General features: G+C 38.9%; 1 protein-coding gene across 1 annotated transcript in view; it reads right to left on the minus strand.

Moving 5' to 3' along the window:
• LOC126483618 (spatacsin) overlaps positions 1–13,261 on the minus strand; it is a 410,710-nt gene that overhangs the window by 174,776 nt on the left and 222,673 nt on the right. Inside the window, exon 18 of the mRNA XM_050106663.1 lies at positions 9,929–10,162. Within this exon, the coding sequence (XP_049962620.1) occupies positions 9,929–10,162 (234 nt within the window). The remainder of the gene's footprint in view (positions 1–9,928; positions 10,163–13,261) is intronic.

Consider the following 13,261-nt stretch of genomic DNA (forward strand, 5'->3'; position numbering starts at 1 on the left):
AACTAGAATGCCTCAACCAACAGAAGTTAGATACATTATAAATATCAAATGAGATGGTTTTGTATCAAGCACTACTGTTCTCCAGAAGGTGAAGATGTACAGTACAGAAGCCACCATTACTGGTCACAAACTCAATTGGATTGAGCATACCCAGCAGAAGAGAAACAACAGACTTCCTCGACAAATTTTGTATAGTGAAATGAGCACAACTACAAGACCCCTAAGTGCTCCTCCGAATTGCTGTAAGGACCAATTTAAGAAGAATCTGAACATTGATCAGAGTAATACCATAATCACTGGTGTCTTAAGTTTTGTGCATGAATGTCGGAGGTAGGGAAAATGAGAAATGTCAGAGATGCAAACTTTGTCAGCCCCAGCATGCCCCCTGATGTGTAATCTATGTGGCCACATGTTTCATGCCAGGATTGGTCTGCTAAGCCATCAAAAGCATTTCCATACCTGAACTACTATGCAATAATGTAAATGCAGGGGTAAAATGAAAATGCAGATACCGGTATCAGCTGATGACTTCCTTAAATGTGTTTGAAAAGACTTGAAGAAGTGAAATAAACTGTAGCTAGTTGTGTTTTGATTATCTCTTGTGTTATAGCAGGGTGTTACTACAGCATATGTAAGTCGGTCAGGAAATATGGATTGAGGTAATGATTTATTACAAAGACAGTTTAAAGATAATTTTATCAAGGCACAAAAAATTAGTATTATGCTAGAAACACTACTGTAGCCAGCTGAGTTATTAAGTTTAATGAAGCAATGAATATTGCAGTTACTTTATGACTTGTACATTTGAAACAAATGTCTGTTGCTGCATCTGCATGGGTTATTTATTAGTGAGGGCAATGTTTGATTCCACTGTGAGGAAGTACACAGTGAACTTGGCAGCTAATGATTTGAGAGTGTTACAATTTCTTACAGAGCTATACTGTAGGGGATCAATTTTATTTGGGTTGCTACTTTTCTATGTGTCTTGTTTATTGTTGTTGTTGTTGTGGTCTTCAGTCCTGAGACTGGTTTGATGCAGCTCTCCATGCTACTCTATCCTGTGCAAGCTTTTTCATCTCCCAGTACCTACTGCAACCTACATCCTTCTGAATCTGCTTAGTGTATTCATCTCTTGGTCTCCCTTTACGATTTTTACCCTCCACGCTGCCCTCCAATACTAAATTGGTGATCCCTTGATGCCTCAGAACATGTCTTGTTTATTATTGTTCCAAAATTTTTGTCTTGTTCTTCCTTTTTAGCATAGTACATGAGTTTTGCTGTTTTAATAACATAATGTAGCAATACAGGCAGTACTGCAGTTTCAGCTGTTGACTACAGCTAACATTCTGAATTACCTACAGCTTGCTCTTCGTAGCACGAGATACTTTAATCCCATAAGTTATCCACCTCTTATTCTTGCTTCTGTTTAATTTTACTCATATTTGTTTTAGTGGAAAACAAGACTAGTGGTGTCTGCTTTATAAATTTCTCCTTAGTGTTCTCTGGTAATTTCTCTAAAAACTGTGATCACGCAATTGTTCATGACTGCAATAAAATACTTATTTCTATGACTGATTAACACGATTAACATTTGATCAATGTGGCCACCACTGTTGTTGAATATCCACATAGAATTTTACAGTAGAAATAGTTCAAAGCTGGACATCAATAACTGCCCCCAACCAGTACTATCTTATAGAAAATTAACATTAAGGTCTCAACAAAGAATGAGTCTTTGGTTAATTCTCTGTGATACAAGAGTGAATCAAATATAAACTGGAATTCTTGTTTTATGGACCTTTTTGTAAATGAGAGCAGCGTGTTCTCTACTCATTGTTTCTTTCATTTAGAGTAATAGTCCTCCCTAGCTAGAACATTGTCGTACCATTCTTTAGTCAGAATTGCAATGTCAGATCGAGAGGTACCCATCACCTGTTGCACAATGCTTTATAATCAAGTTTCTAACAACAGAGGGGGCCAAACCATCTGAAATTTTGCAAAGACTTGCGGTACAGTTCGAGGACAACAGTCTGGGAAAGACTCAGATGTACTATGGCACAAACAGTTTTTACAAGGACAAGAAATAGTTAAGAATGCAACTCACTGGCTTAATCTGAGGACCAACATGACAGACTTTTTAATTTAAAGAAGTTCTTCTCATTAATTTTCTCAGTGAACATCTTACTGTGAATACTGCATCTTTTGGATCAAGGAAAATGTGCACATCATCAGAAACCCTTGTCAGGGGCTCTTATTTTTAGTTTAGTTTTAGTTATGTCATGTTCCGTAGATCATTTTCCCAATTATTTTATCGACATGATGTGGAACAAGTCAGATTACAAGATATATATACATATTTGAATAGTGCTAATATTAATACAGGGTGATTCAAAAAGAATACCACAACTTTAAAAATGTGTATTTAATGAAAGAACCATAATATAACCTTCTGTTATACATCATTACAAAGAGTATTTAAAAAGTTTTTTTTTTTTCACTCAAAAACAAGTTCAGAGATGTTCAATATGGTCCCCTCCAGACACTCGAGCAATACCAACCCGATACTCCAACTCGTTCCACACTCTCTGTAGCATATCAGGCGTAACAGTTTGGATAGCTGCTGTTATTTCTCGTTTCAAATCATCAATGGTGGCTGGGAGAGGTGGCCGAAACACCATATCCTTAACATACCCCCATAAGAAAAAATCGCAGGGGTAAGATCAGGGCTTCTTGGAGGCCAGTGATGAAGTGCTCTGTCACGGGCTGCCTGGCGGCCGATCCATCACCTCGGGTAGTTGACGTTCAGGTAGTTATGGACAGATAAGTGCCAATGTGGTGGCGCTCCATGCTGCTGAAATATGAATTGTTGTGCTTCTTGTTCGAGCTGAGGGAACAGCCAATTCTCTAACATCTCCAGATACTGTAGTCCAGTTACAGTAGCACCTTCGAAGAAAAAGGGACCAAAAACTTTATTGGCTGAAATGGCACAGAAAACGTTCACCTTAGGCGAGTCACGTTCATACTGAGTTGTTTCCCGCGGATTCTCAGTGCCCCATATACAGACATTGTGACGGTTGACTTTCCCGTTAGTGTGGAAAGTTGCTTCATCACTAAACACAATCTTTGAAACGAAAGATTCATCTGTTTCCATTTGAGCTAGGATAAAATCACAGAAATCAATTCTTTTAATCTTAGCTGCAGACAGTGCTGGAATCAATTTCAGGCGATAAGGTTTCATAACTAACCTTTTTCGTAGGACTCTCCATACAGTTAATTGTGAAATTTGCAGCTCTCTGCTAGCTCTGCGAGTCGATTTTCCTGGGCTGCGAACAAATGCTTGCTGGATGCGTGCTACTTTTCATCACTCATTCTCGGCCGTCCAGAACTTTTCCCTTTGCACAAACACCCATTCTCTGTAAACTGTTTATACCAACGTTTAATACACCACCTATCAGGAGGTTTAACACCATACTTCGTTCGAAATGCACGCTGAACAACTGTCGTCGATTCACTTCTGCCGTATTCAATAACACAAAAAGCTTTCTGTTGAGCGGTCGCCATCTTAGCATCAACTGACGCTGACGCCTAGTCAACAGTGCCTCAAGCGAACAAATGTACAACTAAATGAAACTTTATAGCTCCCTTAATTCGCCGACAGATAGTGCTTAGCTCTGCCTTTTGTCGTTGCAGAGTTTTAAATTCCTAAAGTTGTGGTATTCTTTTTGAATCACCCTGTATTACTGAGATCTTTAGTTCTACACATGCAGCTACATTTAGAGGTACAATTTTTATTTTATTTTATTTTACCATTTCTGAAACAGAAACTCGTCCATGGAGTAGAAGGAGTTGTCCAAAAGAAATGATTTTAAGCTACATTTTAAAACTTGATCTGCTACCTGCCAGACAGTTTATGTTGTTGGGCAAATGATCAAAGATTTTTGTTGCTGAATAATGTACTCCATTTTGAGCAACTGACAGCTTCAAAAACAGATAGAAAAGGTCATTTTTCCCTCTAGCGTTGTATGTATGAACATCACTGTTCTTTGCCAAATGAGATGTATTATTTGTAACAAATTTCATTTGCAAATATATGTACTCTGATGATGCAGTTAAAATACGTAACTCCTTGAAAAGGTGCCTACATGACGTGCTTGGATGAACACCACTAATTATTCTCACTGCTCTCGTTTGTGCAATCAGTACTTTATGTCTACATGGTGAGTTACCCCCAGAAAACTATTCCATAGGACATTATCGAGTGGAAATATGCAAAGTACATTGGGAGGCTGATCTGTTTATTACCAAGACTAGCGATTATACGAAGAGCGAAATAAGCTGAACTTAATTGTTTGAGAAGCTCAGTAATATGCTTCCTCCAGTTCAAGCTGTCATCACTGTGAACACCCAAAAAATTGCAGCAATCTACCCTGGTAACAGAGCCCTGTTCATATGCTGCATCAACTGTCGGTATGACTCTATTCGGTGTACAGAGCTGGGTATAGCAAGTTTTTTCAAAATTAAGGGAGAGTCCATTTTCTAAGAACCACTTAATAATTCTTTGAAAGACATCCTTAACAAAATCTTCAGCTGCTTTTTCTGGAATGGGATTTATTATAACACTCGTGTCACCTGCAAAAAGTACTAGTTCCGCTTGCTGAATAAGGAACATCAGAGGACCTAAAATTGAATCTTGTGGGACACCCTTTGTGATAACTCCCCATTTACTAGAATTTACCACCCTCCCAACATTACTTGTGCTATTCAGTACAACCTTTTGCTTTCTGTTCATTAAGTATTATTCAAACCAGCTGTGTGTGTAGCCTTCAGTTCCATAAAACTGGAGTTTTTCTAAGAGTGTGACATGATCCACACAGTCAAATGCCCTGGAGAGATCACAAAAATACCAACTGGTGATAATTTGTTATTTAGGGCTTATACTATTAGATGGGTCAATGTGTAAATAGCATTCTCAGTTGGGTAACCCTTCCGGAATCCGAACTGTGACATGCTGAGTAAATTATTTTCACTTAAATGTGAGACTACTCTTGAATACATAACTTTTTCAAATATTTTAGAAAATGAAGTCAGCAATGAGATTGGTCTGTAATTATTTAAGTCACTCTTGTCCCCTTTCTTATGAAGAAGTTTGACAACTGTGTATTTCAATCTGTCTGAAAAAATTCCCTGTGCCAGTGAAGCATTACATACATCGCTAAGGACTCCACTTATTAAATTAGAACAACACTTCAAAATTCTGTTACAGACTCCATCAACACCACATGAGCTCTTGGTTTTCAGTATATTTATAATTCCCTTAATTTCAGTGGGGGATGTTGGTGCTGTTTCTAAAGGCCTGAAGTCCTGGGGAATGACATTTTTAACATATTTTTTTGCTTCTTCAACTGAACCCTTTAACCATATTTTTGCTGCTACATTCAGAGCGATTGTTAAAAATACTTGCAATTTGTGAATTATCACTCACAACATCATCATTTAGCTTTATTGCTATGGTATGCTGTGCACTGTCAGGCTGCCCTGTCTCCCGTTTGACAATATTCCATATAGTTTTAATCTTAGAACATCCTCCCTACAATTCAGACTTATCACCCTGTGATTTTCATTTTTTTGGACCAATAGAAAAAGCAGTCAGTGGACCAGACTGACAATAATGGTGCTGTCAAAGTGTTTGAGTGGAACTGGCTGGTTTCACAGCCATGTTCATTTTATGAAAATGGAATCAACAAGTGCCTATCTGCTGGCAAAAATATGTTTCCTGTTCAGAAGACTATATAGAAAAATAAGGTTGTCTGTAAGAATTTTTCCGAAGCTTAAAGGAACTTATAAAAAAATCTCTGCTTATATTTGATTCACTCTTGTATTATTAAAATTGTTTCTAGCTACTTTGCACTTATGATACTTTCCTTTGCTGAAATGTAAACTGTCAGTACTACAAGTTTGCATGTTTCTTGACCCACTACTGTGGTGTGCCATTCAAAAGGTTTTCATCAAAGCAACATTGATTAGGCTGAAGGTCTCGCACTTGACTTGGTTTTTGACATTAACAGACATTCCTCCTTTCTTCTTGTTGCCTCTACAGAAGTACAATATTATCTTGTGTCCATCACCAACACCCTGCTCAATTTCAGTTATTTCCATATTACATGCTCTACAAGTCTGCTGAAATATCCACTATCCTTTAATTTTCTGAAAGAAAGGATGGACACAGGTCAACCAAGGTAACGATGGACATAAACTGTATGTCAGACAGTGAGAATGACCAATAATGAGTAATCGTTTATTTTTATTACTGAGGTTTCTGATGTTTTGATGGAAGATTCTTAACACATTTTCTTTGATGTGCTTGGTTTTTTCCAAGCTGTAGTACTGTATTTTGCTAGTAGTTATTTCAATTGTAACAACATTTATTCTGAAGCTCTATGTTTCGAGATGAATTTACACTACACTACACTACACTACACTACGCTTGTAATGACGGAGATAGTATGGGTACTAGTTTGGTCAGACTGGATGCTTCTGATAATAGGCTATGCAGGAAGCCTCCTACCAGAAGTATTCAGATGAAAACCATGTTGTATATGATCCAACCAAATGAGGTGTGATACATCAGGCACACTTGTGTATGGACAACCCCCTCACCTGACTGATTACCCTAGGTCTGCCAGCATGTTTCACAGAATGCTTCATCCAAGGCTTGTCATACTCATCAGTGCATTATCTTCATAGGTTGTCACAAATAAAGCTTTCAGCCAGTAAGGCCTTCGTCAAAAATAGACCACACACACACACACACACACAAATGAAACCGCTACTCACACACTACTGCAGTCTGAGGCAACTGTAGCCACACTTCATGCATGCGCACACACACACACACACACACACACACACACACACACACACACACACACCATGTGGCTATAGTTGCCTGAGACTGCAGTCAATTGTGTGAGTTGCATTTCTGTGTGTGTGTGTGTGTGTGTGTGTGTGTGTGTGTGTGTGTGTGTGTGTGTGTCAGTTGTCTATTTTTGACGAAGGCCTTACCTACCGAAAAGCTTTATTTTTGTCAGTCTTTTTGTCGTGTCTATCAGCAACTTAGCATTTCTGCTATATGGTGAGTGGAAACTTTCCTTTTTATAAAATTGTTACATTACATACTGGATTTTCCATTATTTGATACTTGTACTAGGAGTATTATCGGCAATGTGGCTTATGTGGCTGATGTTAACCTCAAATGCACAATTAAGGTAGTAGTACAAGCTTTTAGCTGCAAGTCCTACTGTTGTTACACAATTTACTTTCCTAAGACACTTTCCCAAAGGGTCTAAATCACAGGTGAGATTGCTAAGCCTTGCACTTGGCTTAAAAATACTAGTTATCCAATTATCACTTTCCCAAGAGATCCGCACCTAACATTACTACTGCAGACTGCAGCCAGCAAAAACTAATAACTTTTCTTGCACTACCAGCACTTTAACAGAACTTGTTGAATTGGGCTTAAAACATCCTGTTTCAGCTCAAATTAAAAAATGGAGTTGTGGTTTTTTAGTCACATAACAAACATAATCAAATAATTTCATTCAAGTACATGAGATACATCAAAAACATAGTGACATTTCACCATAAACAGCTAATGTTAGCAAACAGCATCATAATAATACAATTTTGTTATATATATATATTTATGCAATTTAAAAAATCTGGCATTAATATCCCCTTGTTCAAATCGCCATTTCCAACCTCTATGAATTCTTCTACTGAATAGTAGCATTTCTCCCACAGAATCTGCTGTAGCATTGTTTTTAGAGTCTCTGGCTTAATATTCAATTTGTTTTTGCCCCTTATGTTCTTTTGTATTGTCATCTCCTACACTGTGGAGTCCATGTGTATAATGTCAATTGGTGTGTGGGTAGCATAGAATTCTTTTTATTTCTTGTATGTGTAGTTAAAATGATTCCCCTGAAATAATGATAAGCTTTCAATCAAACAGTTTAGCTCACCATTTCAAGCAGTCTTGATCTTTTATTGATGACATTATAAATAATTAGGAAATAGCTAATACTTCGTTATCTCATCTATGAACAATTAATTTCCAAAAAGACTTTGAGATGTGGAAAATATCCTAGATGAATGTGTAACTCTGATACTTCATTGGTTAGAATCTATGAGGTGTTACCGTCATGAAATAATTGACTTTTTAAAAACAGCATGGCCATGACAGCACATTTAGAAACCTGACAGATGGAAACTTGTGGCTAGCTTGACTAAAGCCCAAATTTACAGTTTCTGGAACATATGATTACTCTGAAAGAATTCGGTCCAGTCCTTCAACAAACAAAAGCTGCGTAATATTTCTTTGAGTCCCAGAAGCATAATAGAACTATTGCCTTTCTCAGTACTGACACATTATTGCTATAGATCTACAACTACACAATACTGACACTACAACTCAACATCACACAATTCTGCAAACATGGAGGTAATTATGGAATAACTGACAGTCTTTAATAAATTTTAGTGATATTTTAACAGCTATGAATGAGAATGTGTCCAAGCTGTAAAAGAAATCCAAACCAATGCATTATAAGTCCTTTTCAACCTCTAAAAGATGCAACAAGACCATTCAGCACTATGGAGTTAGATAAGGTTAGTGCTTTTTTTTCTACTTACACAAAACAACATGCAAGTTCTTCCTATGACCACTATATTCTCTTGAGATTAGTGATGATGCAGTTACTACTACAGGCCACATCAACTGCTCTTACAGATATTTTTTTTTACTCTTGTAACCAGCAGCAGAATTACCTTCATGTCCACTTAGAAGGTACAAGTCTATAAACTTTTTGAGGAAATCAGTAAATTAATTTGCAGAATGCCATGAAAGAAGGAGTTGAAAAGTGTAAAAAGCAATGATGAAAAGAAACTTCAGGATGGAATAACAACAATATTATGTGAATGATAGATTGCTACTCACCTTACAGAGGTCATCACTACATGGTGAGTAGCAATCTCTCCTTTTCATAATATTGTTACAATAAAAAGAAAGTCACAAAGTTTAATAGATAGAAATCATTTCCTCTGAGAAAGAATAAATGGACTACACCACGTATCATACAGTCTATGTAAAATTCTTAACAGATGAGAAGTATTATATCCAGGTAGCTGCCATACATCGTTGATTCACGGCCTGTTAAAGAATCTGCTATACTATTGTTACAATTAGAAGGAAGTAATAAAGCAACTGAGCAGCAATGGTCAAGCATATAAATCATAACAACCATAATGCGAAAGATGGAACACAGCGTCAAACAAGCAATATCAAAAAAGTCATACAAAAAAGGAGCACCTACTCACCCACTGCTGAGCCAGGAATAACAACAGCAGAGCCAAAAAATATGTGAACACAGAAAAAACACTCTCAATCTCAAGTTCCTTAAATTAGACAACAGAGTGACACAAAACAGAAAACATAAAGAAACAAGGAGTGTGTACAACAAGGAATGTCACTCCAGACCCTGGGAGAGGAAGGAAAGGAAGAGACAGTCAGGAGGGAGACAAAAGTGACAGTGGAATCATAATTGTGATTAAAAATTCTGGAGTGTTGGCCAAGACTGGAAGTTCCTCAGACCATTCTCTAAAATGTATAACAGTAGCATACAGTTCAAATGCATATTTAATGTGGACCCAAAAAAAATTATTAAACTTTGACAATCCGTATTTGCTTCCAACTGAACTTTCAAATACAATGTCAATCACTAGAAACAAACTAAAGCAAAATACTTCAGCTAAAGCTATTTTATATGGTTAAGCAATGTGTCTAACAAAACAGATGAACTGTTCCAAATTATTCTCATGGAACAGGTACATACAACCTTTAATCATAAAATTTAGAGAAATGCTGCCAACTTACCTCATAACAGTTTGCAAAGACTGAAAGAACAGGGTTTCTCAACAAAAGTGAGGAAGATAAAAGTGCTCTTGGTGGATCAGGGCTATTGTGGCACTGAAGAAGCACCAACAGCAAGTTGTCACTGTAACTGTCACTAATTACAGGTGTGCCATCAGCTGATGTCTGTGAAGAGTACATGTCCTCGCTGGAGCTGCTGCAGGTGTCTGTGCTTGTATTGGGAGCATTGATGGCTTTCTGTGAAGAAAAAAAAAAGTCTAGTGTAACACCCAATCAATATGATAATACAGAATCATTAGTGGAATACAAACAATGATAAGTGTTGACAAAACGTGTATTATGTACAGTAAATTTTGAGTAGGAATAGCACATAATCAAGAAGTCACAAACATTGTTTCTGAGCTAGCTTGTGTACACACTATTTCTATTCTCTCTCTCTCTCTCTCTCTCTCTCTCTCTCACACACACACACACACACACACACACACACACACACACACAAAGAGAGAGAGAGAGAGAGAGAGAGAGAGAGAGAGAGAGAGAGAGAGAGGGTGCAATTATGGGGGGGGGAGAAAGGTGGGGGGTTTCCTGCCTTTCATCCTTTCATCATTGTTGATTGTCTCGGAGATTGTAAACCACCCACACCAGTTCCACTGCAGTATTAAGAGAAGTTGTGTGTATTTCCAGGTGTGTACGTGTGGTGAGGTTACTCCCTCTGTAATTATTAATCATCTATGTACATCTGAGAGCAACAAGAGCAGAACAATTGCGAGTTATGAAACAGCTACACCAGGCCTGTTGTGTAATACACGGGTGTGCTCAAAAGTAATGCCTCCAAACTTTTTATGTGAAAAATCTTAAAGCCATTTAAGTACAACAAACATTATTAACATTCTACATCTGTATTTCTCATGCCTACATATTTACAGCCCTCTGTTGCTAGAGGGTTCCAAATCAAAGTGTGTAACATGGCAGTGTGTAATGTAACTAGGCCAGTGATTGAAGAAATAGCATGCTGTAATCAAGTTTCGAAGTCAAAGAGTATGTCCAATCAGGGTTCACCTCCTTCAGCATAAGAAAGGCACACACATGCAGGCATTGCGACATCTGCAACAATTTGGTGCCCTGGGTCCATTATCATCGACTGTCCTCTATACAGTCCTATCTTGGCCCCATCTCATTTAGATCTGTTTCCAAAAGAACACCTTCAAGGACTTCATTTTGATAGTGATGAAGTGGTGCAAGCAGAGGTTGTGGTTCCATCAAAAAAGTCAAACATTTTATGACAGTATCAACAAACTGGTGTATCATTGGGGAAATAGAAATGTGTTTATCACCAGGGTGATTGTGTTCAGAAATAAATATGTAGAAACAAAGAATAAAAAGTTAGAATGTTAATAAAGTTTGTTTTATTGAAATAGTTTCAAGAGTTTCATACAAAAAATTTAGAGGCATTCCTTTTCAGCATGCCCCTGTAAATAAACGTTTGAATTTCATCTGTAACTGTAAATGTCTTCCCATTATTTTTGGAATGCTTAAGCAAACCACAATGAAAATAAAACAAAATTGTGATATGACATCACGAGCTGGGAAGCCCCTAGGGATTCAAACACTTCAATCAGAAAGGTTTTATGCCTTCATTCTGTACCCTTCTCTCCAGAAGTACGAGCATTGTTTTGAGTGTAAGTTTTTCATTCAGTTGACTGTGATGAATGTGTGTAAAGTACAGTGTTGCATTTGTTTTATTGATGATGATGAATGAGAGGAGGACAGGATGAAATGCGATATCAAAGTAACCTAAGTATTTCTCAAGGCTGAGATGCTAATCTGATCAAAAGATCATTGCCAGCAGTATCACATGCTTGCACTTATTTTGGTGATCACTAGCATTATGCCAGCCTCTCTTCTCCTGCTGCTAGTCAAATAATTGTGAAGAAAATATCGTTCCCCTCAAAAGGATTTGACTCAATTAGTGTGTGGCCAAACACAACTGAATTAGGGTGCGTTAAAGAGCTTACAGAGAGACAACAATCCTGAAGTGGATAAGCAGTAAAAAAACAGACAAGATAAATGTCAGTAGCTTAAAAAAAAGACACCTTTTGCACACTGCACATTAACTTTTTTAAATTTTATTTCACACCAGATGCATTTTGCCTTATTTATAAGGAATCTTCAGTGGGTGTCCTGAAATACTACAAGCTCTTTTTCATTTGCACATATAGCTTACATATTTAAAACAGTTCATGAAAGTTTTTATACAAAAACAGTTTTAAAGCTATAACCTATATGGGCAATGAAAAAAATCATTCAAGGCATCCAATAAGGTGAAAGATGTCTGTGTGTGTGTGTGTGTGTGTGTGTGTGTGTGTGTGTGTGTGTGTGTGTGTGTGTGTGTACATATACACTCCTGGAAATGGAAAAAAGAACACATTGACACCGGTGTGTCAGACCCACCATACTTGCTCCGGATACTGTGAGAGGGCTGTACAAGCAATGATCACACGCACGGCACAGCGGACACACCAGGAACCGCGGTGTTGGCCGTCGAATGGCGCTAGCTGCGCAGCATTTGTGCACCGCCGCCGTCAGTGTCAACCAGTTTGCCGTGGCATACGGAGCTCCATCGCAGTCTTTAACACTGGTAGCATGCCGCGACAGCGTGGACGTGAACCGTATGTGCAGTTGACGGACTTTGAGCGAGGGCGTATAGTGGGCATGCGGGAGGCCGGGTGGACGTACCGCCGAATTGCTCAACGCGTGGGGCATGAGGTCTCCACAGTACATCGATGTTGTCGCCAGTGGTCGGTGGCAGGTGCACGTGCCCGTCGACCTGGGACCGGACCGCAGCGACGCACGGATGCACGCCAAGACCGTAGGATCCTACGCAGTGCTGTAGGGGACCGCACCGCCACTTCCCAGCAAATTAGGGACACTGTTGCTCCTGGGGTATCGGCGAGGACCATTCGCAACCGTCTCCATGAAGCTGGGCTACGGTCCCGCACACCGTTAGGCCGTCTTCCGCTCACGCCCCAACATCGTGCAGCCCGCCTCCAGTGGTGTCGCGACAGGCGTGAATGGAGGGACAAATGGAGACGTGTCGTCTTCAGCGATGAGAGTCGCTTCTGCCTTGGTGCCAATGATGGTCGTATGCGTGTTTGGCGCCGTGCAGGTGAGCGCCACAATCAGGACTGCATACGACCGAGGCACACAGGGCCAACACCCGGCATCATGGTGTGGGGAGCGATCTCCTACACTGGCCGTACACAACTGGTGATCGTCGAGGGGACACTGAATCCAAACCGTCATCGAACCCATCGTTCTACCATTCCTAGACCG

The sequence above is a fragment of the Schistocerca serialis genome, chromosome 6 (genome assembly GCF_023864345.2).
Source record: "Schistocerca serialis cubense isolate TAMUIC-IGC-003099 chromosome 6, iqSchSeri2.2, whole genome shotgun sequence".
Lineage (NCBI taxonomy): Eukaryota > Metazoa > Arthropoda > Insecta > Orthoptera > Acrididae > Schistocerca > Schistocerca serialis.